The following is a 19611-nucleotide window of genomic DNA, read 5'->3' as shown; positions in this document are numbered from 1 at the left end:
CTGTGGCACATGACGCAGTTACAGAAATCCACCATGTTTGATCTACAACCAGTAAAAAGCCAACTCACCTTAACCAAGCAGATCCTACGGTAGCATAAGGTAGTATCAAAAGCTGGCAGAGGAGTGAAGCCGGGAAAGGAGTGTCTAGTACCGGTAGCCAAACACAGTCCAAGGTAAGCCAAGGCCGACTACACTCCTCTGCTTTTGATACTTTTAAAAATGCTACCAGAGATCACACATCATCTGCTTGGAGATCACGCTCACCTATCCATTCAATCTGTTCCTTCGCTAAACGCTAGGTCTTCTCCGCCTGTATTTTCTATCATTCTATAATGCGTACTTTACTTTTAACCTCAACAGAATGACGAAAGGCCCGTAAGATATCGATGTGCCATATGACAATAGTTAACTGATAAAAACGGTCACGTACTTGTGAGTGACGCAGCCCGGTGACAAGCGTGGCCAGCTTCACTGTGGGTAGCTCCACTGCCTGTATTCCTCACGTAACTTAAGAAGAGAGAAAACGCACGCTAGGTCGTCCTCAGTGATCTAACAGGCTTGTCTCACGGCAATCTACGGACTGCTTTCGCCAATTTGTTATAATCTAGATATCGCGTAATACGTTAAAGTATGACTTAGAAGATAACAAAAATGTATAAAACGTGAGAAAATTCGTTCTTCATCTCTGTAATCTTTCGAACCTCGCAGTGCCGCACCGGTGCCCCAAGTGCAGTGAGATACGACCTTTAATAGTAATGGTATTGAAGCTGCGGCAAGTTAACGTTAACGGCGTCCCTGCGTTCGACGGATTTGACATAGCGCTTAGAGTAAGGGTTAAAGTCGACTAGTCAGTGAAACGTAAGACCTATAAGATAGTGGACATCGTCCGCTTTATCTTTATTGATTTGGTTTGATTTAAGACAGACAAAGACAATGTGACACTGTAATCGAGTTAGTAACTTATTGGCCTTGCCATATTCAAAAGGTTGACAGAAGGTAATCAATGAACAGTACGCTATTGGTATTGTTATTATTATTATTGAAGTACGAATGCACAGTAAGTTATTGCCCAGAGTGTCTCGACCACGATATTGGAAGGCAGAACCCATCCCACTCCTGTCACCGCCTTGGACGTCCAAAACCGAAGTCAGGTACCCATATTTACACCTGGGTGTAATGAGGAAAGTCGTATCAAATGCCTTTCCCAAGGGCACGGGTTCGGTAGCATGACTGGATACAAACCCAGGACCTCTGGGTTCTGGGCCAAGTACCATAGAATACTCACTGAGAAAACAACGCAATAGAGAAATGAACTGTATAAGGTTATACAAAACCAACTTCCTTATTTCATTCACCTAAGTTCTGTAGAAAAGCAACTAGACATTCCAAGTGCAATTAGACAAACCATCGATCATAAAACATAATATAACGTTAATATTATGTGCAGAAAAGCGAGGAGAAGTTGAATTTATCCAGCAATAGTCTCATTTTGTTAACTGTTAACTGTAACTTTTCAACATGCCTTATTATGACCTGTACTTAGCCCGGTGTGGCAAAAATGTGCAATAAAGGTCTTCATTCATTCATTCATTTATTCATTAACCGCCAGGTGTTTTGAAACGTAGGTGACCTTTGGCCTGGAGCTGTACGTGCCGTGATCGACACCATAATCTGGGAGTGAAGCCGATCACCTGATAGTAGAACTTGGTAGATTGCAGAGAGACTTTAGAATTTCCCATTGGACTACTAAAAGAACAGCTCAGTTCGTGCGTTTTCTCTTTTCTGAGCGTGAGGTAAGGCTTAAGTTACGGTAAGGTATAGTAAAGCTATCCCAGGTGCCTCCTATTCTGGATAGTCCCTAGCACTAATGACTATGGTTATAACAGTTGGGTTTGCATGTCCAGGGTTTGTCGCGATCATACATGTTAAGGTCGTTTTGTCATCATAGTTACGTTCTAACAAATTGAGCAAAGTTACATTATAACGTTAACAGAGGACAATGTTCTGCGGGGATGAAATGGTGGGTAGGTGATGGGCAGACAAGGCAGATGTTTCGCCATTTATCTGCTCCACGATATACTTGTGTATATATTACTTTCAAAGGTATTCACCATTAAAATTAAGAATTTACGGTTGTGGTTTATCTTCAAGTTCAAGAAATTCATTTTAGACCGAGCCATTATATATATCTTGGTGATAACATGCATTGGCATAATACCGGTCATAAGCCTTATACCGGTCGATTAAAAATAGTGGAACTTAAAGAGATCTACACATGCAACAATAGTTATTTCTGAGGTATGCACACTTCAGACATCTAGGTGTCCAATACATAATTTACAAAGCATCGATAACAATGCATTCGAAGACAACAAGGCCAAAAGTTTTCAGGTCATTTTCGGGGCAGGCGAGCTCGTCGTGGGACAAACACACTGTCACGTTCATCGCCAGATTTGTAGATAATAATCACATGTGCTCACGGCACAAGACGAGCATGATTCAACAGCAATCTTGAATTTCTTTTGGTGACCTACAACTCGTGTAAAAGTGTGAGGAACCGTTGCATTATCGCCCGGATCTACGGCCGAATGGGTCAAATTGATCGTACGCCGCCATTATGCCGCCTTTTTAATGCTACGGCCAGCAGTAAAATTTTACGTCATAGCGGTTGTGACGGACCAAAATTAAATGAAAATTCTTGTCAGTATACGCCCATTTTCTCATGACTTTTTGTATGTTCATGCAGATTTTTGTTTTGTGCAGCTACTAACAGGAAGGAAAGGAACAACAGAGGATGTATAAAGGTACATAGCGGCAGTTAATTGTGCCGTGTTTCGTTCGGCCGGTATAGTGCACCCCCTTCCAACCACGCGCCCGTTCTCCGTGCAATTCCGCGGCGTGTTACAATTACGATATTATGTTTTTAGCAGGGCCATAGAGACAAAATAATTTACACAGAAGAAGTGGCAAAGGTAAGCTGTAACAGCAACATGTAACTGGAGAAAATGATGCGTTGATCATTTGCCAAATTAGCATTGCTTGAGAAATTGCAGTAAACCGACCGGTATTATGCCAATGGATGTTACATGTATCATATCCCTCAGTACTCCCGTTGTTTAAACAAAGGCAGGTGTTTGAGGAAACGATAAATTTTACTACAAGTCACTTTACTATACACTGCATTGTACACGCTGTTTACTGATCTTTACTTGACAGGTACTACAGTGCGTTGGAGTAAACAGTATGGTGGTTGTTATGAGCCGGTGGTAAGGTTTGTCCTTGGAGTATAGTGACAGAGTGTTCCAATCGATCTCGCCCTCCCACTGCGGCTGTGGACATGGTGGAAGACTTCTGAGCTCTGTTGTGAGTTTTGGAGCGTTGGATACAGTTCTGTTCCTCTATACTGTGCTGACCGTCATTACAATTCCTCTCCGTGTCCGTGACGCCATTTGTTATGAGCCGGTGGTAAGGCTATTGAGAACTTGTAAATAACTAGCCACACACTAGACATTTTGAGGAGCACATGGTTTATTGTGTCCTTTCTCCAAGATTCTAGCACCAGAATCCGGTCACAGGATGAGGTCACAGGACTAGTCTATTTCTAAATTAGGGGGTTTGGGTAGGAGTGATCACATGGTTCTCAGTGGTTCATAACAGTGGTATAACAAAGTCTCCATTGATTCTATGTTTAAGTCCGAGAAGTAGAATTTAGCAGTTTAAATGAATATGCGATACAAAACTATTTGTTTTACCAACAGTCCTGCCTAAAATGCAAAACCGAGGTCCCATAATTTGACCAGAGGACAAAATTGGGAAGGCGAAGGGCAAAGTCCGCCACACCAAACGATATCGCTGTCGGAAGAAATTAGAGATCATGGGATAAATGTTGACGTGGGAATGCAAACAAACATGTATACACTAGACGCGCAGACACATACACCGTCAGACACACACTCACATGCATGTAATGACAAACACACCAAAGGATGGATTGGTAAGTTAACCCTGCCTGTTTATTTCCTCTAGTGGTGGATGTGTTTTGTCAAAAGGAAGTTCATGGACAAGAGTCTGTCTACACCAGGCATGTAAACTTCAACCAAGAACCAAGACGTTTCCTCAACACTTCCCGAATATCTCAAATCCACACTTTTCTTTGTACCAGTAATACCAAGATAAAAAAAGGTGAACGAAATTAGACAATACAGATGTATTCATTTTTACAATTTGATGTTTTGCAGTATATCTTGGCTTGTTTATGATTATCTCATATATTAGTAATTCATGTAAGGCACATGTATACAATGGAACGAGATTATATGGCACAATGTAATTCACATACATACTCTGATCTATTTGTTAGTCTCTGATCTCAATAAATACCTTTCACTTCAATTTTTCTAAAACTCTCCTGACAAAGGTTTGTTTGTAATATTTGCTACTTTTCTTCATTATTTGATAGTACAGTGCTGTTCGGTTGTTACTTCCAATTATATCTAGGGAAAAGTCAGCAAGGGTTACCTTTACAGTTAAAGTGTGTAAAGTTTTACATACAGTCCTATCCTTATACAAAGTCACTATGTATATGTAGAATAGCTAATGACAGAGTTATCCAGTATCATAAAAAATGGTGATAACTCGACAGTTCATGGATAACATTTTGATTCCAACAATATTCTGATCAAAACATTCAGCTATAAGGCATGTGATGCAATCCGCATATGGCAATGAATATACCATTTACAAGGACAAGAGCTCTTTGTCTTCTGTTTGCTTGTGCTCTTGTCTTCTGTTACAGAAAAGACATGGCAAAAATGGTCAGGGTAGTCAATAACTCAGATACGATGATTACAATGTTCGTCCACCAAAAAGATGAGGACCTTGACTTCAACATCTGTCACCCCAGATGACTTAAATGATTCGTAATTCAAATGTACATAAATGATAACAGCCTATTCAACAGCAGAAAACATTTAGTGCAAGACTAATTTAGTGCAAGGGTGTTATATAACGTCCTTGGTTAGTGTTTGGATTTCGAAGTTGCCTTGGCTTGTAGGAGCCTGATGAGGAGGGAGCTCCTGGCCCACCATGAGCAACTGATTCCTGGAGGAAAGTACATGTTGAAAGAACGTGGCTGTTAGGTCGTGTTGGCTGCAAAATGTACAGATGTAAAACAGTTATCGGGGACCTTTGTGAGGCTTTATGAAAGAAAATTCATTAGTGGTGTTCCCAATGGCACACTTTCCTGGACTTCTTAACAGTACCATAAACAACATAGAAAACATTCAACAGCCTAGTATTTACAATACTATTTACTTGTATATTTACAAGCTTTAGCTATATGTTTTAATGTGAAAAAAAATGAAAGAATAGGCTGGCAAAGTGTCTGAAATGTCATCCAAAACAGGCAGAAGCCTCTACCCTCTGCTTAGAGGTATAGTGTGGGGTGCTCTGTGCTATAATTTCGATTAATAGTATATACATGTACATCTCAGGCTACATACCCATGGAATGATACCACATACCTGACAGAGGATTTTCTAGAACTCTCTCCTGTAGGACTTTAAGCCCCTGAGAACGTCCGGAACTTTCGAATCGCCGTCCGGACCTGTCCTATTGCCTTTCCAGTCAAACAATTCGATCTTTGGGCAGAATTGCACCACTGTAGTTGCTGTGTGTTAAATTAAACAACAACAAGAAACAACAAGAAAACAAGGTTAGGCAAACTCAAGCTGAAGACAATTTGGATTTCAAAGGAAAATTGTCTTGTTTTCTTTGGAATCCAAATTGTCTTCAGTCTGAATTGTCTTACAACGTTTCCTATTGGACATCTGAAATTGTCTTCATTCATAGTTAGAGTATAAAAGACCTGTTTCTTCCAGATCACTTTAGTGTCACTGACGAAGGATAGTGGATTCTATCTGAAACGTCTGACCGCTTCAAAACCATATCCAGTTGCTTGAGTAACTACTTTTTGGCGTATCTTATTACCTGGATATCTAACCTACATCGACGTATAAAGGTAAATGTAAATTTTCACATACTTCATGAGCAAATATTGCAATAAGAAAAAAGATATGTGTTGTTTAACATGCAATCTTGATACACATTATGTTAGTAAGAGACTTCTTTGTATATTATTTGAACTGCAATGAGATAAAAATTACTTGGCAAAACTATGAGATCTTGGAACTACTTAGGAAGTTTTGAACAAGTTTCTTCAATTTTGTACCAAACAAGAGGTACATGGACAAATAATTATAGAAAGGTCTTCATGTAAAACAATAAGGTGGATAAGATCATGCCCTTACCTATTTGAACAACGCCCTCCGTTTTAAGTTCGCAGCGATACACCTTCAGGACCCTGAGGTTCCGTAAGGAGCACGGCAGTTCTGAGATTTCCTTCCCACAACCTGCTAGGTTGTTACCAGACAGATACAACTCTTCAAGCTCCACCAACATCTTCAAGGAAGGCAATAACACAAGTAGGTCTGAGCAGAGAAGATTATTGAAAGACAACACAAGCTTCCTCAAACTTGTTAGGTAAGGCAGCTGTTGTGCCAGGCGGGCACAAGGTCCTGTATCGGGGTCATGACCTCCAAGACAAGCCCTACGAAGGTTCAACTCAGACAAATTCATCATCTTCAGGTAGCCAATGACAGGACTGACAAAGCATTGCATGGTATTGACCAACCAGAGGGATTTTATGCTTCTAAGGGATGGGGGTTGAAGTCTGTTCAGAACATGTTCCAATGCGTTATAGACACGAGGGCCTACATTTGAAAACAGAATAACACCTTTGGCGAGAAAGATGCTGTCGACCAGTGAGAGACAACCACTCTCGTAGAAGCACAACAGTGCAATCTCCATGTACACCTGGTAGCGAAAGAAATCCAACTCAGAAGGACTCAAAAACTCTTCTTCATTCCCCGTAACCCGACATTCAGAGTAAAGAGAAAAGGGTTCCTTCTTTGAAAGCCAAACACTGAAGCTATCAGAAAATTGTTCTACCTCCTCTTGGTAGATTTTGACAAGATGAGCCAATATAACATCTGCTTCAGGTCCTAACTTCGCACACGCAAAAATGACCATGTTTTCCAAATCACGCACACATCGAGCCGTTTTTAGGTACGTGTTCAGTTGTGTTGTCTGGTTCTGAAGCCTTTTTGCGAAATGCAACCCTGCGAAATACTCCTGCATCGTTTTGTGGGAGAAGGAAAACTGGTCAGAAGGGTTGAGTCTGGAGGGACTTTCTTGTCTATGAAGGATCCCCAACAACACAAGCTCCTGCAAACTGTCTGCACTACAATACTTAACCACGTCTTCTTTGCTATATACAAGATTACTCTCCAACAAGCCATTGAAAGCAAGAGCCCCGGCACACAAGAGTGCGTCTCTGATGTTCCAAGGAATACCTTGGTCAGAAACAATGTTGTTCCTAACGCAATGTCGCCTTATGGTGAAGGAAACTAGCTCATCATAAAGGGGAAAGATTCGACCCCCAAACACCAAATCCTGCTTCTCTTCCCACATCATGCAGGTCAACAAAAGCATTATTGGTGTTGCCAGAATGCCTGTGGGGATTAGGGAGGAGTCCATTTTGCTGACTAAGGCTGCTGCCTTGGCCTCGTCTCCCGTGAAGAACCTGTGGACGTAAGTGCGGATGTTGTCCTGACTGAAGCCCGTGATCTCCACCTGTGTGTCCGGACACATCAGACTCTGCAGCTGAGGGGCGTGGGAAGGTCTGGTGGTCACCAACAGGCAACAGTCACGGAGAACCTTACCTGAAAGGAAGGAAGGAAGGGAGGATTTACACTAAGTTTCAGCAATGTTATATTTCATATTTCCTGTTTAGAACACCGGTTCAATGTTAGTCCCTACATAAGGTCAGGCCACCCATTCATATCATGTTGTAAAGTATGTGCTAGCGACAGTTTTATCAACAGGGTAACCTGTATCCGTTGATATTGTGAATCACTTTGGGGATATCAAGTTGAATTGGAAAAGTTTCAGTTAGAAAGCAACGTCCGTCGAGTTTATATCCCCTAAATACCCTGTTTTAAAAAACGACGGATTTTAGGTTACCCCTCAGCCCTCAGATAAAGGTGAACGAACGTTAGACGGTCCTTTTGAAATGAAGTGCCTACCAGTCAGAAGTTTAGTGACGTCATGTCCATCATGTCTGGCCCACTCGTCGAATCCGTCGAGAATGATCAAGACTCGGTCATTCCCCTTCAAGTACGTTTCTAAGTCCGACTCTTGGAACGGCACGTCTTCTGGTAGGAGTTGGTCAAAGATGAACTCTGTGAGGGACTGGGACTCGTCAACCTTCCGCAAAGCGATTGGGAAAACGAGATCATACTTTTCCAGTACTGTAGAACGCCCCTCAGCCCAGTCAAAAGCGAGTTTGGAAACTTCAGTCGTCTTCCCTATCCCTGCGTTACCTTCGATTAAAATGCGCCGGGGCTGGGGACAATCGGGCCTGGCAGTCAAGGCGTCGACAGTAGAGGGAAGGGCGCGCCGTTCAATGTTTCCTCCTTGTCGTGTTCGCGTCACGAGGTCTACAGTCGTGAAGATGTCTTCAATCTTCATGGTGAAAGTTTCATTCCACGCAAGTGGGTGAAGGTTGCTCAGTCTTGTCTTGAAATACGACTTAAGTGAATCTTGACATTGAGCCAGGGGAAAATCTTCAGGGGGACTGTCAATGTTGGGACCTGAAAAAAAATCAAACAAATTGACGAAGGGTTATACATAGCGTGTACTAGGTCGTTTCGCTACATTGTCAGTCCGATACAGTACGTTTGGCTACATGGCAAATCGTTTCATTACATGGTAAGAGTCGTTTGGCTGCATGGTAGAAGTAGTTTTGCTAAATTGGAATGTTATCTAGTGTCTAAATAGTGTAATGACATTTCTTCCTTGCGGAGTGAACACAGGGGGTTGTCTTTGATGGCGGAAATATTTAGTCGTCAAGGTCAACCCTGTGGTTCCGCAGGGTACAATTTTAGGCCCTCCGCTCTGTCTACTATACATAAATGACCTCTCCAACTCCGTAGGTTCACATGTTTGACTATTTGCTGACGATTGCTTGATTTCTCGAGCCATCAGTAACCCTTCTTATCAAGCACTCACCTGTGTTAGGTTCATCGGATGTTCCGTGGAAGGAAGTGATGTTGACGGTGGAATGGGGTCCGATGTTGATAACCTTGTTGCCTTGGCCGCTCACTTGACTTGGGTTGGTAATTTGGGTCACTGTATTTTCTGTACAAAACACAGGAAGGCAACTGTTTGTACAAAATAAAATGAATTTTTCTCATGTATACGTGGAAGGAAAAATATGGTTATGAAATACAAATGTCTGAAATATCATCTCTTCTACCTGTTTCTGAGAACGCCACCACCTCTCCGTCATTGTAGCATTCACGCCCGCCGTCCAAGCCTTCAGTGTCTCTCCCCTGATCCAACGCTAGTAAGGCCATATCGTAGGGTTCCTGATCATGATGAAGATCGACGTCAGTGGCCTTACACGTTCCGACCCCTTCTTCATCCTCATTGTCAAGGCTAGGAGCGATGTTTGTTGGTTCGGCATTGTCCAAGACGTTGTGTCTCACGTCAGCATCTCCCCCATGTTCTCTAGTTTCTTCTGACCGCGATATCGCTTGGTGTGGCAGACCTGGTTCTTTCCTTCTTTGTCCTCTGGTCAAACTGTCGGATTTCGGTTTTGCTGCCTTTGACGCTTTCTGACCCATTTTAGGCAGGACTGTTGGTAAAACAAAGTAGTCTTGACTCAAGTCCACACTCATCTAATTTCTTGCTTTCTGGATTTTTGCATGAAATCAGTGGGGACACCGACTATGGTATACTCATGCTCTTCACTCCACTGTACTGCAGTATATACATTGCATACACTGCAGTGTATACATATGGCAGGGTCTCACTAAATACCGAAAACAACCGAAAACTACCGAAAACAACCGAAAACTACCGAAAACAACTTTTACTAAATACCGAAATCAACCGAAAACAACTTTCACTAATTACCGAAAACAACTTTCACTAATTACCGAAAACAACTGAAAACAAGTTGAAACTACCGAAAACAACCAAAAACAACTCGACACAACCATTAACAACAGACAATCATTTCACTGGGCTATTATTTAATAATTTTGACTTTATTTTGGACAGGAGCTAGACTAGGATGGATTTATTTGTTTGACGACCCATGTTATCAGTACAATATTAGAAATAACTAGAGTTTGACAAACACATCTCTTCGCCAAATAATCATGCCTTTATTGAAGACTTTAAGTTTAAGGTCTTATTCATGTATCACTAAATAGTACAAGTCTGTGATCACAGATGACCTGGTACCATGCCTGGTCAATCAGAATTTCATGCCTTCCAGAGGTTTTGTCCCCAGTGTAACAGCGTCCAGCTCACAAGAACCTCCAGCAAAACATCTGTGTAACAGCTGTGTCTATAGATATAGGTCAAAATGATATATATAAATATAGAAAACAGTTTATTTCTGTTAATTGGCCACTAATTACAACTAAATGCATATTTCCGTGTAGATTATTATCTAAAGTACCTTTCAGCCAAAAACAATGCAAACAAGTTTGAAAGTCCTATCATGGAATTCAGTGGATTTCTGTACTTTCCTCATTAATTATGCAAATTAGCTGTTGATTTGAATTATTAGCATTAAAATTATGTAAGTCGTCACTTAGGCTATCTACCACTCAAAAATCACGACCACAGCATGTTCAGAACACAAGATGTAAAAAATTGAAGTTTTGCTGCAGTACCTTAGGAAGCCGCTAGGGGGCCCACTATCATACTCGACCTTCGTTGTTCTGACCCCTACCCACCTACCAAATATTATCAGGATCCTTTCAAGGCTTCGAGTTATGCATTACACAAACAAACGGACGCACACACTCGGCCCGCTACAGTCCTAACGGAAAATGATATGCCAACTATTTTCGAACACAACCTTCCTTTGTGCAAACGCTACTCAAATGCCAAATATCATGAAAATCCATACACAGATTCTTGAGTTATATGCTGTTGGAATGGATTTATGAACGTTCCTCATTAATTATGCAAATTATCTGCTGATTTGCATATTAAGTATTACATTGTGTAAGTCATCACTCATTCTATCTACATGCCAAAAATCCTGATGATCCGTCAACACGTTCTTGAGTTATTCCCGTCCAAAGTTTGAAAGGAAATCGGTGCCTGCAGTTCCCAAAAAGCCGCTAGGGGTCCAAACTCACAGCAATTACTCTCTGTCCCAAGGGCTATCTACCACTCAAAAATCATGACCACAGCCTGTCCAGAACACGAAGTGTATAATTTAAAAGTTTTGCTGCAGTACCTTAGGCAGCCACTAGAGGGCCCATTATCGAACTTGACCTTTGTTTTCCTGACACCCACCCACCTACCAAATATCATCAGGATCCATTCAAGGGTTCTCGAGTTATCTTGCATACAGACAAACGCACTTACATACAAATCCCGCTACAGCACCGTAGGTAAGAGCTAGGTAAACCATTTTCGCACTTGACCTTCCTCTCCAAAACCGCTACACACCTACCAAGTATCGTGAAAATCGCCCAGCTGCATTTTGACTTATGCTGCCCAAAACAAACCCCAAAAACATACCAAGCTTGCTGCAGTACCGTAGGAAAACGCCAGGTAAACCGTTTTCTAACTTGGGATTCCTTTTGACAACCGCTACACACCTACCAAAAATCACAAAGTTCCATCCACAATTTCTGGAGTTATTTGCTGTTGACCTACATACAGACCCAAGTCAGCAATCTCATACTCTTCTTGGCGAAGAGAATAAAGTCAATGATCTCCTTTGCCTGTCCGAATATATTAAAGTTCGAATTCAGATTCACGGATCTTGACACGGGGACTGCTTGGTCAACTCGCAAACTCATCAATGGATATCTATACTACTTGGCATCTATTGTGTAACTCCAAGCAGAGGTAACGGTAGGGGCGGGGGTATTAGCCGCAACAAGAAATCGCAGTCACTGACTCACTGTTATCCCCCGATGAAACCTCTGCTTGGAAAATAGGTTTGCTTATTAATTACTGCTGGTGAATTCTGCTGCCTATTTAGCTAATGTGTACTACATATTTTTTCTAGCAACCAAAGCAATCTAGTATATTTCTTGCTCAATTATAACGCATTTCCGCTGCCACAACAAATCGGTTTAAATGGAAAAACCGCAAACGTGTATTACCACAGAGACCCCATATTCTGGATGATCAAAATAAGGATTCTGCTCTACACCAAAAAACAGCGTGTGATGGAAAGGTATTTTCACCGGCTACATCCCCTCTGCTGGAAGAATCGTTCATTCGAAATCACCTCATTCTCTCTCTCGGCCGTGGGGAAAATAATTCAAGGGATAGTAACCAGTAGATGAAGATAAGATAGACATAAGTAGTTGTTTACTAGTTGTTTTCCGGCTGTTTTCGAGTTCTGCTCGGTTGTTCATGATTGTTTTGACATGTTTAGGCGGTTTCGAGTTGTTTTCGGTATTTTTCGAGTTGTTTTCGGTTGTTTTCGGTAGATTTCAAGTTGTTTTCGGTTGTTATCGGTTGTTTTCGGTATTTAGTGAGACCGATATGGGATGCAGTAAAACCTGCTGTGTTCCACAACGCCTGGCTTTGTTTACACACATCGAGTTCAATCAGGTGTACCACATTTCAGACCATTTCACACGTCATACCGCGGCCAGATATCATACAAAGGCGTTGTTGTTAAAGGCCTCGTTATCCCCCGGGGAGATATGGGGGAGGGGGTTTCCACACGTAACCAGACCAACAAGTTCCCTAAAATGAATTCACTGCCGTATACAAAATGCTTGATTCGAAGATTGAAAACCTTTCAAACACATGAACAGATATGCCGTACAGCGGGAGAATTCTGAGAATTCACGTCTTCTGCCTTGACTGCTCGTCACCTGCCCACCCTGATCCCTACAGAACATTGTTCCTTTGCTGATCTGTCTTGGTTAGGTAACTTTGCTCAGTTTGACAACGTCACACGATGAGACCATAACATGTACGATGCATAGGCACTCTAAACTGCTCTATGAATAAAGCTTGTCAATTTATAAGGCAGTACCCGGAGTGGGGGTTCAACGGGGACACGTACCTCTATAGCCTTACCTCACGCTCAGAAAGAGAAAACGCACGACAGGTTGTCCTCAGTGGTCCAAAGGCAATTCTAAATCTCACTGCAATCTACCATGAACGACAGTGGAAGCAGCCGTTTCACCCTCCGGCTATTATCCTGACATAATACAGCTCCGGGGTAAAGTTCACCTGCGTTTCAAAACACCTGGCGGTTAGTGCTTTGCTTAGATTAGTTAGAACAAGAACGATGTGGGCAAAATCATACATGATACAACTGTCTGTAGTTGTGTCTCAAGAATAGTATGACGTTGAGTTCTCAGTGAGTACTTTGTGGTCAGGTACTGTTATATGCGGATGAACTATTGAGAAAAAAGACAAGGGTATTCGGCCCAGAGCCCTGGGGTCCTGGGTTCGAATCCTGTTATGCTATACCGATCTTGTGCCCTTGAGAATGGCATTTAACACGACTTTTCTCACTACACCCAGATGTAAATATGGGTACCTGACTTCAGTTGTGGAGGTTAAAGGCGGCGAAAGGAGTGGGATGGGCTTTGCCTTCCAATATCGTGCCCGAGACACACCTACTGCCCCTACTGCCATAGAATGGCTATAGGACTACCTTTATCTTAGGTCAATCGTTTGTATGTGGCACTGTTAAGATAAGTTATTAACTAAAGTGCATTGCCACATTGTCCTTGAAGGTAATTAACATTTTAGAATATATATGTCGTAAAGGTTTGCATCAGTTGGCAAAGTATGGGATCGTAGAAGTCTAGTTTTGTTTTAAAATGTATGTTCACGTCTTTGCTACTTTTAAGTTAAAACTGTTACTTTACAAGAAACAAGTATTTTCATCAACCTCTCAAATATCAAGTTCTCATTGTTCTTTGTACCAGTACCACTGTGATAAAAAGGTGCACAAAATTAGACAATACAGATTTATACATTTGTATTGTTTTTTTCCTTGGTTTGCTTATGATTATCTAATATATTAGTAATTGTTCTAAAGGTGCACATATATACAATGGAAGGGGATTATATGACATAATCATGGTATTCCCATTCACACTCTGATACTTGTCCATTTACATTAGTCTCTGACATCAATAAACACCTTCCATTTCAGTTTTCTAATACTCTCTTGACAACACACATGTAGTTTGTTTCAATATTTGCTGCTTTTCTTCATTATTTGATAGTCGAGTGCTGTTCGGTTGTTACTTGCAATTATATCTAGGGAAAAGTTACTAAGGGTTATCTTTACAGTTAAAGTGTGTAAAATTTTACATACAGTCATATCCTTATACAAAGTCACTATGTATATGTAGAACAGCTAATGACAGAGTTATCCAGTATCATAAAAAATGGTGATAACTCGACAGCTCATGGATAACATTTTGATTCCAACAATATTCTGATCAAAACATTCAGCTATAAGGCATGTGATGCAATCCGCATATGGCAATGAATATACCATTTACAAGGACAAGAGCTCTTTGTCTTCTGTTTGCTTGTGCTCTCGTCTTCTGTTACAGAAATGGCATGGCAAAAATCGTAAGGGTATTCAATATCTCAGATTTGTGTTCCATGATTATAATGTTCATCCACCGAAGTAGATGAGGACCTTGACTTTAACATCTGTCACCCCAAATAACTTCATGATTTGTAACTCAAATGTACATGAAAACAGCCTATTCAGCCGCAGAAAACATTAAGTGAAAGACTGTCAATTTAGAGCAAGGACGTTATAAAACGTCCTTGGTTAGTGCTTGGAGTTTACGTTTGCCTTGAGCATGTCCGGTGCTAGACTGATGAATGGTGTGTATGAGCCTGATGAGGAGGGAGCTCCGGGCTCACCATGAGTAACTGATTCCTGGAGGAAAGTACATGTTGAAAGAACGTGGCTGTTAGGTAGTGTTGGATGCAAAATGTACAGATGTAAAACAGTTATCGGGGACCTTTATGAGGTTTCATTACAGAAAGTCCATCAGTGGTGTTCCCAACGGCACACTTTCCTGGACTTCTTGACAGTACCATAAACAACATAGAAAACATTCAACAGCCTAGTATTTACAATACTATTTACTTGTACATCTAGAAGCTTTGGCTATATGTTTTTATGTTGAAAAACATGACAGAATAGTTCAGAATATGCTGACAAAGCGTCTGAAATGTCATCCAAAACAAGCCAGAGCCTTGACTGGAGGTACATTTTTGGATGATCTGTGCTGTAAGTTCAATTACGTACATGTACATTTCAGGCTACATACCCATTGAATGACACCACATACCTGACAGCGGATTTTCGTGAACTCCTATAGGTCATGACTTTAAACCCCTGAGAATGTCCCGAACTTTTCTTTCGTTCTCCTGACCTGTCACATTGGCTCTCCACTCAAACACTTCCATCTTTGAGCAGTGCTGCACTACTGCAGTAGCTGTGTGTTAAATTGAAAACAACAGTATTAGAACCTTCGCCAAGAATGTTATGACTTATGTTGTCTGGACTGTTCATGTTTGTGTGTGTCTATCCGTCTGCTAACATAACTCTAGGAGGCTTGGATGGATTGTCTTGATACTTGGGATGATACTTGGAAACCGTCAATGTAAATTTTGATTTCAAAACATACTTAATGAGCAAACATCGCAAGAAGAAAAAGGATATTTGTTATTCAACATGTGATTTTACACGTGATATGAATTATGTAAGTAAGAGACTACTTTTTATATTATCTGCATTCTAATGATATAAAATTACTAATTGGGAGGGTTATTAAGTAGTTTTGATCAATAACAACAAGTTTCATCAATTTTATACCAAGCAAGTGAATAAGGAATTATAGAAAAGTATCGATGTAAAACAATGAGATGAATAAGATATGATGCCCTTACCTATTTGTAGAACATCCTCCAGGCTAAGTTTGCACTCATACACGTTCAGGACTTTGAGGTTCCGTAAGGAGCACGGCAGTTCTGAGATTTCCTTTCCACAACCTGCTAGTTTGTTACCAAAGAGGTTCAACCATTCAAGGTCCACCAACATCTTCAAGGAAGGTAATAATACAAGTAGATCTGAGCAGACAAGATTGTTCAAACACAACACAAGCTTCCTCAAACTTGTTAGGTAAGGTAACTGTTGTGCCAGGCGGGCACAAGGTCCTGTGTTGGGGTCATGACCTCCAAGACAAGCACGATAAAGGTCCAACTCAGACAAATTCATCATCCTCAGGTAGTCAATGACAGGACTGACAAAGCATTCCGTGGTACCCATCAACCTGAGGGTTGTTACATTTCTAAGGGATCGAGGTGGAATGTTCTTCAGAACATGTTCCAAGGCGTTGTAAACATGAGGGCCTACATTTGAAAAGTGAATAACACCTTTGGTTGGAAAGATGTTCTCTACCTGCGAGAGACAACCACTCTCGTAGAAGCACAACAATGCGATCTCCATGTATGTCTAGAGGTGAAAGAAAGCTAACTTAGAAGGACTAAAAAACTCTCCTTCATTCCCTGCAATCCGACATTTAGAATATAGAAAATACTCCATGTAGTGTGGATACCCACCACTGGAGGTATCAGACAAATGTTCTACCTCCTCTTGGTGGAGTTTGACAAGGTGAGCCAATATAACATCTGCTTCAAGCCCTAACTTCGCACAAGCAAACATGATGACGTTTTCCAAGTCACGCACACTTTGAGCCGTTGTCAGGTATGTGTTCAGAATGGACTTTTCTGTTGTCTCGTCCTGAAGCCTTTTTGCGAAATACAACCCTGCGAAATACTCCTGCATCGTCTTGTGGGAGAAGGAAAACTGGTCAGAAGGGTTGAGTCTGGAGGGACTTTCTTGTCTGTGAAGAATCCCCAACAACACAAGCTCCTGCAAACTATCTTCACCACAATACTTGGCAACGTCTTCTTTGCTATATACTAGCCTATTCTCCAACAAGCCATTGAAAGCAAGAGCCCCGGCACACAATAACGCATCTCTGATGTTGTCAGGAATGCCTTGGTTTGAACCAATGTTGTTCCTAACGCAATGTCGCCTTATTGTGAAGGAAACTAGCTCATCATAAAGGGGAAAGATTCGACCTCCAAACACCAAATCCTGCTTCTCTTCCCACATCATGCAGGTCAACAAAAGCAGTATTGGTGTTGCCAGAATGCCTGTGGGGATTAGGGAGGAGTCCATTTTACTGACTAAGGCCGCTGCCTTGGTCTCGTCTCCCGTGAAGAACCTGTGGACGTAAGTACGGATGTTGTCCTGACTGAAGCCCGTGATCTCCACCTGTGTGTCCGGACACATCATACTATGCAGCTGAGGGGTGTGGGAAGGTCTGGTGGTCACCATCAGGCAACAGTCTCGGAGAACCTTACCTGGAAGGAAGAGGAGGATTCACACATAATCTTACTAAATTGAATGCTGATGTATTATATTACCTGTATAGAGCATTATTTTAATGTTAGGTCTGACATAAGGCCAGGACACCCATTCATACTATGTTGTTACGCAGGTATTAGATGCTCAAATACTATTGAAATGGATGGCCTACCAGTCAGAACTTTGGTGACGTCATGCCCTTCATGCCTCGCCCACTCGTCGACGCCGTCGAGAATGATCAAGACTCGGTCATTCCCCTTCAAGTACGTTTCCAAGTCCGACTCCTGAAACGGCACATCTTCTGGTAGGAGTTGGTCAAAGATACACTCTGTAATGGACTGGGACTCATCAACCTTCCGCAGCGCGATCGGGAAAACCAGATCATACTTTTCCAGAATCAGAGACCTGCCCTCGGCCCAGTCAAAAGCGAGTTTGGAAACTTCGGTTGTCTTCCCTATCCCTGCGTTACCTTCGATCAAAATGCGCCGGGGCTGGGGACAATCGGGTCTGGCAGTCAAGGCGTCGACAGTAGAGGGAAGGGCGCGCCGTTCAATGTGCCCTCCTTGTTGTGTTCGCGTCACGAGGTCTACAGTCGTGAAGATGTCCTCAATCTTCATGGTGAAAGTTTCATTCCACGCTAGAGGGTGAAGGTAGCTCAGTCTTGTCTTGAAATAGGACTTAAGTGAATCTTGACATTGGCCGAGGGGGAAATCTTCTGAGGGACTGTCAACGTTGGTCACTGAAAAAGAAATTCAAAGAAATTGACGATGGGTTATAGGTTGCAGGGGTTGTAGTTTCGCTACATTGTCAGTTCAATCCTTTACAATAAAGTGCGTTTGGCTACATGACAAGTCGTTTCGCTACATGGTAGAAGTACTTTCGCTAAATTTGGATGTTATTTAGTGTCTAAGTAGTGTAATGACATTTCTTCCTTGCGGAGTGAACACAGAAGGTTGTATTTGATGGCGGAAATATTAAGCCGTCAAGGTCACCCCTGGAGTTCCGAAAGGTACAATGTTAGACCCTCTGCACTGTCTACTGTACATTAATGTCCTGACTCCGTAGATCCACATGTTTGACTATTTGCTTACGATTGCTTGATTTATTGTGCCATCAGTAAGCCTTTTTATTGAGCGCTCACCTGTGCTAGGCTCATCGGATGTTCCGTGGAAGATATTGACGGTGGAATGGGGCCCGATGTTGATAACCTTGTTGCCTTGGCCGCTCAATTGACTTGGGTTTGTAATTTGGGTCACTGCATTTTCTGCATGAAGAACAGGAAGGCAATTGTTTGTACAAAATAAACGGAGTTTTTTTTTTTATTGTATATGAGGAAGGAAAAATACGGTCATGAAATGTAAATGTCTGGAATATCATTTCTTCTACCTGTTTCTGAGAACGCCACCACGTCTCCGTCGTTGTGGCATTCACGCCCGCCGTTCGAGACTTGAGTGTCTCTCCCCTGATGCAGCGCTAGTAATGCCATGTCGTAGGATTCCTGATCATGATGAAGATCGACGTCAGTGGCCTTACATGTACCGACCTCTTCCTCATCCTCATTGCCAAGGCTAGGAGCGATGTTTGTAGGTTCGACATTGTCCAATACGTTGCCTCTCACGTCAACATTTGGATTTTGTCTAGTTCCTTCCGAATAGTGTGGCGGACTGTGTATTTCGTCTTCCCTTCTTTGTCCTTCCGACAAACCCTGGGATCTCGTTTTTGTTGCCTTTGCCGCTTTTTGATCCATGTTAGGCAGGACTGTTGGTGAAACAAAGAAGTCTTTACTTAAGTTCATGACTTGAGTCCATGATATCTAATTCGTTGCTTGTGAGACTTTGCATAAAATCAATATAGCGGTTGACTGTTCTATGGTATACTACTCACTGTTTACACTACCATGTGTATACATAGTAGTATGCAGTAGAACCTAGCCTCCTTCACCGGCCTCTCTGGGAACCTTGGCAAATTCTTTGGGGGGGGGGGGGGGGCAGTAGGTCCATTCCCGATTTTTAACCGGGAATATTATGACGGGAAAGGAATATATGCCGGGAAAGGAATATACCCCGGAA

General features: G+C 42.0%; 2 protein-coding genes across 9 annotated transcripts in view; both read right to left on the bottom strand.

The window, feature by feature from the left end:
• Positions 1–19611, bottom strand: part of LOC118426380 (NACHT, LRR and PYD domains-containing protein 12-like) — a 55009-nt gene that overhangs the window by 34536 nt on the left and 862 nt on the right. The window lies entirely within an intron of this gene.
• LOC118426377 (NACHT, LRR and PYD domains-containing protein 3-like) overlaps positions 3990–19611 on the bottom strand; it is a 36036-nt gene continuing 20414 nt past the window's right edge. The window contains exons 1-7 of one of the 8 annotated variants that reach the window (XM_035835724.1): positions 13184–13414; positions 9377–9757; positions 9130–9258; positions 8145–8711; positions 6309–7781; positions 5523–5668; positions 3990–5100 (exon numbers count right to left, since the gene is read on the bottom strand). In XM_035835724.1, coding sequence (XP_035691617.1) covers positions 5538–5668; positions 6309–7781; positions 8145–8711; positions 9130–9258; positions 9377–9746 — 2670 coding nt within the window. In that variant the 5' untranslated portion in view covers positions 9747–9757; positions 13184–13414 and the 3' untranslated portion in view covers positions 3990–5100; positions 5523–5537. Of the gene's footprint in view, positions 5101–5522; positions 5669–5913; positions 7782–8144; positions 8712–9129; positions 9259–9376; positions 9758–13183; positions 13415–14106; positions 15038–15455; positions 17539–17714; positions 18282–18683; positions 18807–18928; positions 19301–19611 lie in introns of those variants that run through there. The other 7 variants (XM_035835725.1, XM_035835726.1, XM_035835720.1 and 4 more) reach the window with 7 other exon arrangements.

The sequence above is a fragment of the Branchiostoma floridae genome, chromosome 11 (assembly GCF_000003815.2).
Source record: "Branchiostoma floridae strain S238N-H82 chromosome 11, Bfl_VNyyK, whole genome shotgun sequence".
In the NCBI taxonomy this organism is placed as follows: Eukaryota; Metazoa; Chordata; class Leptocardii; order Amphioxiformes; family Branchiostomatidae; genus Branchiostoma; species Branchiostoma floridae.
This window is presented reverse-complemented; position numbering and strand designations above follow the sequence as displayed.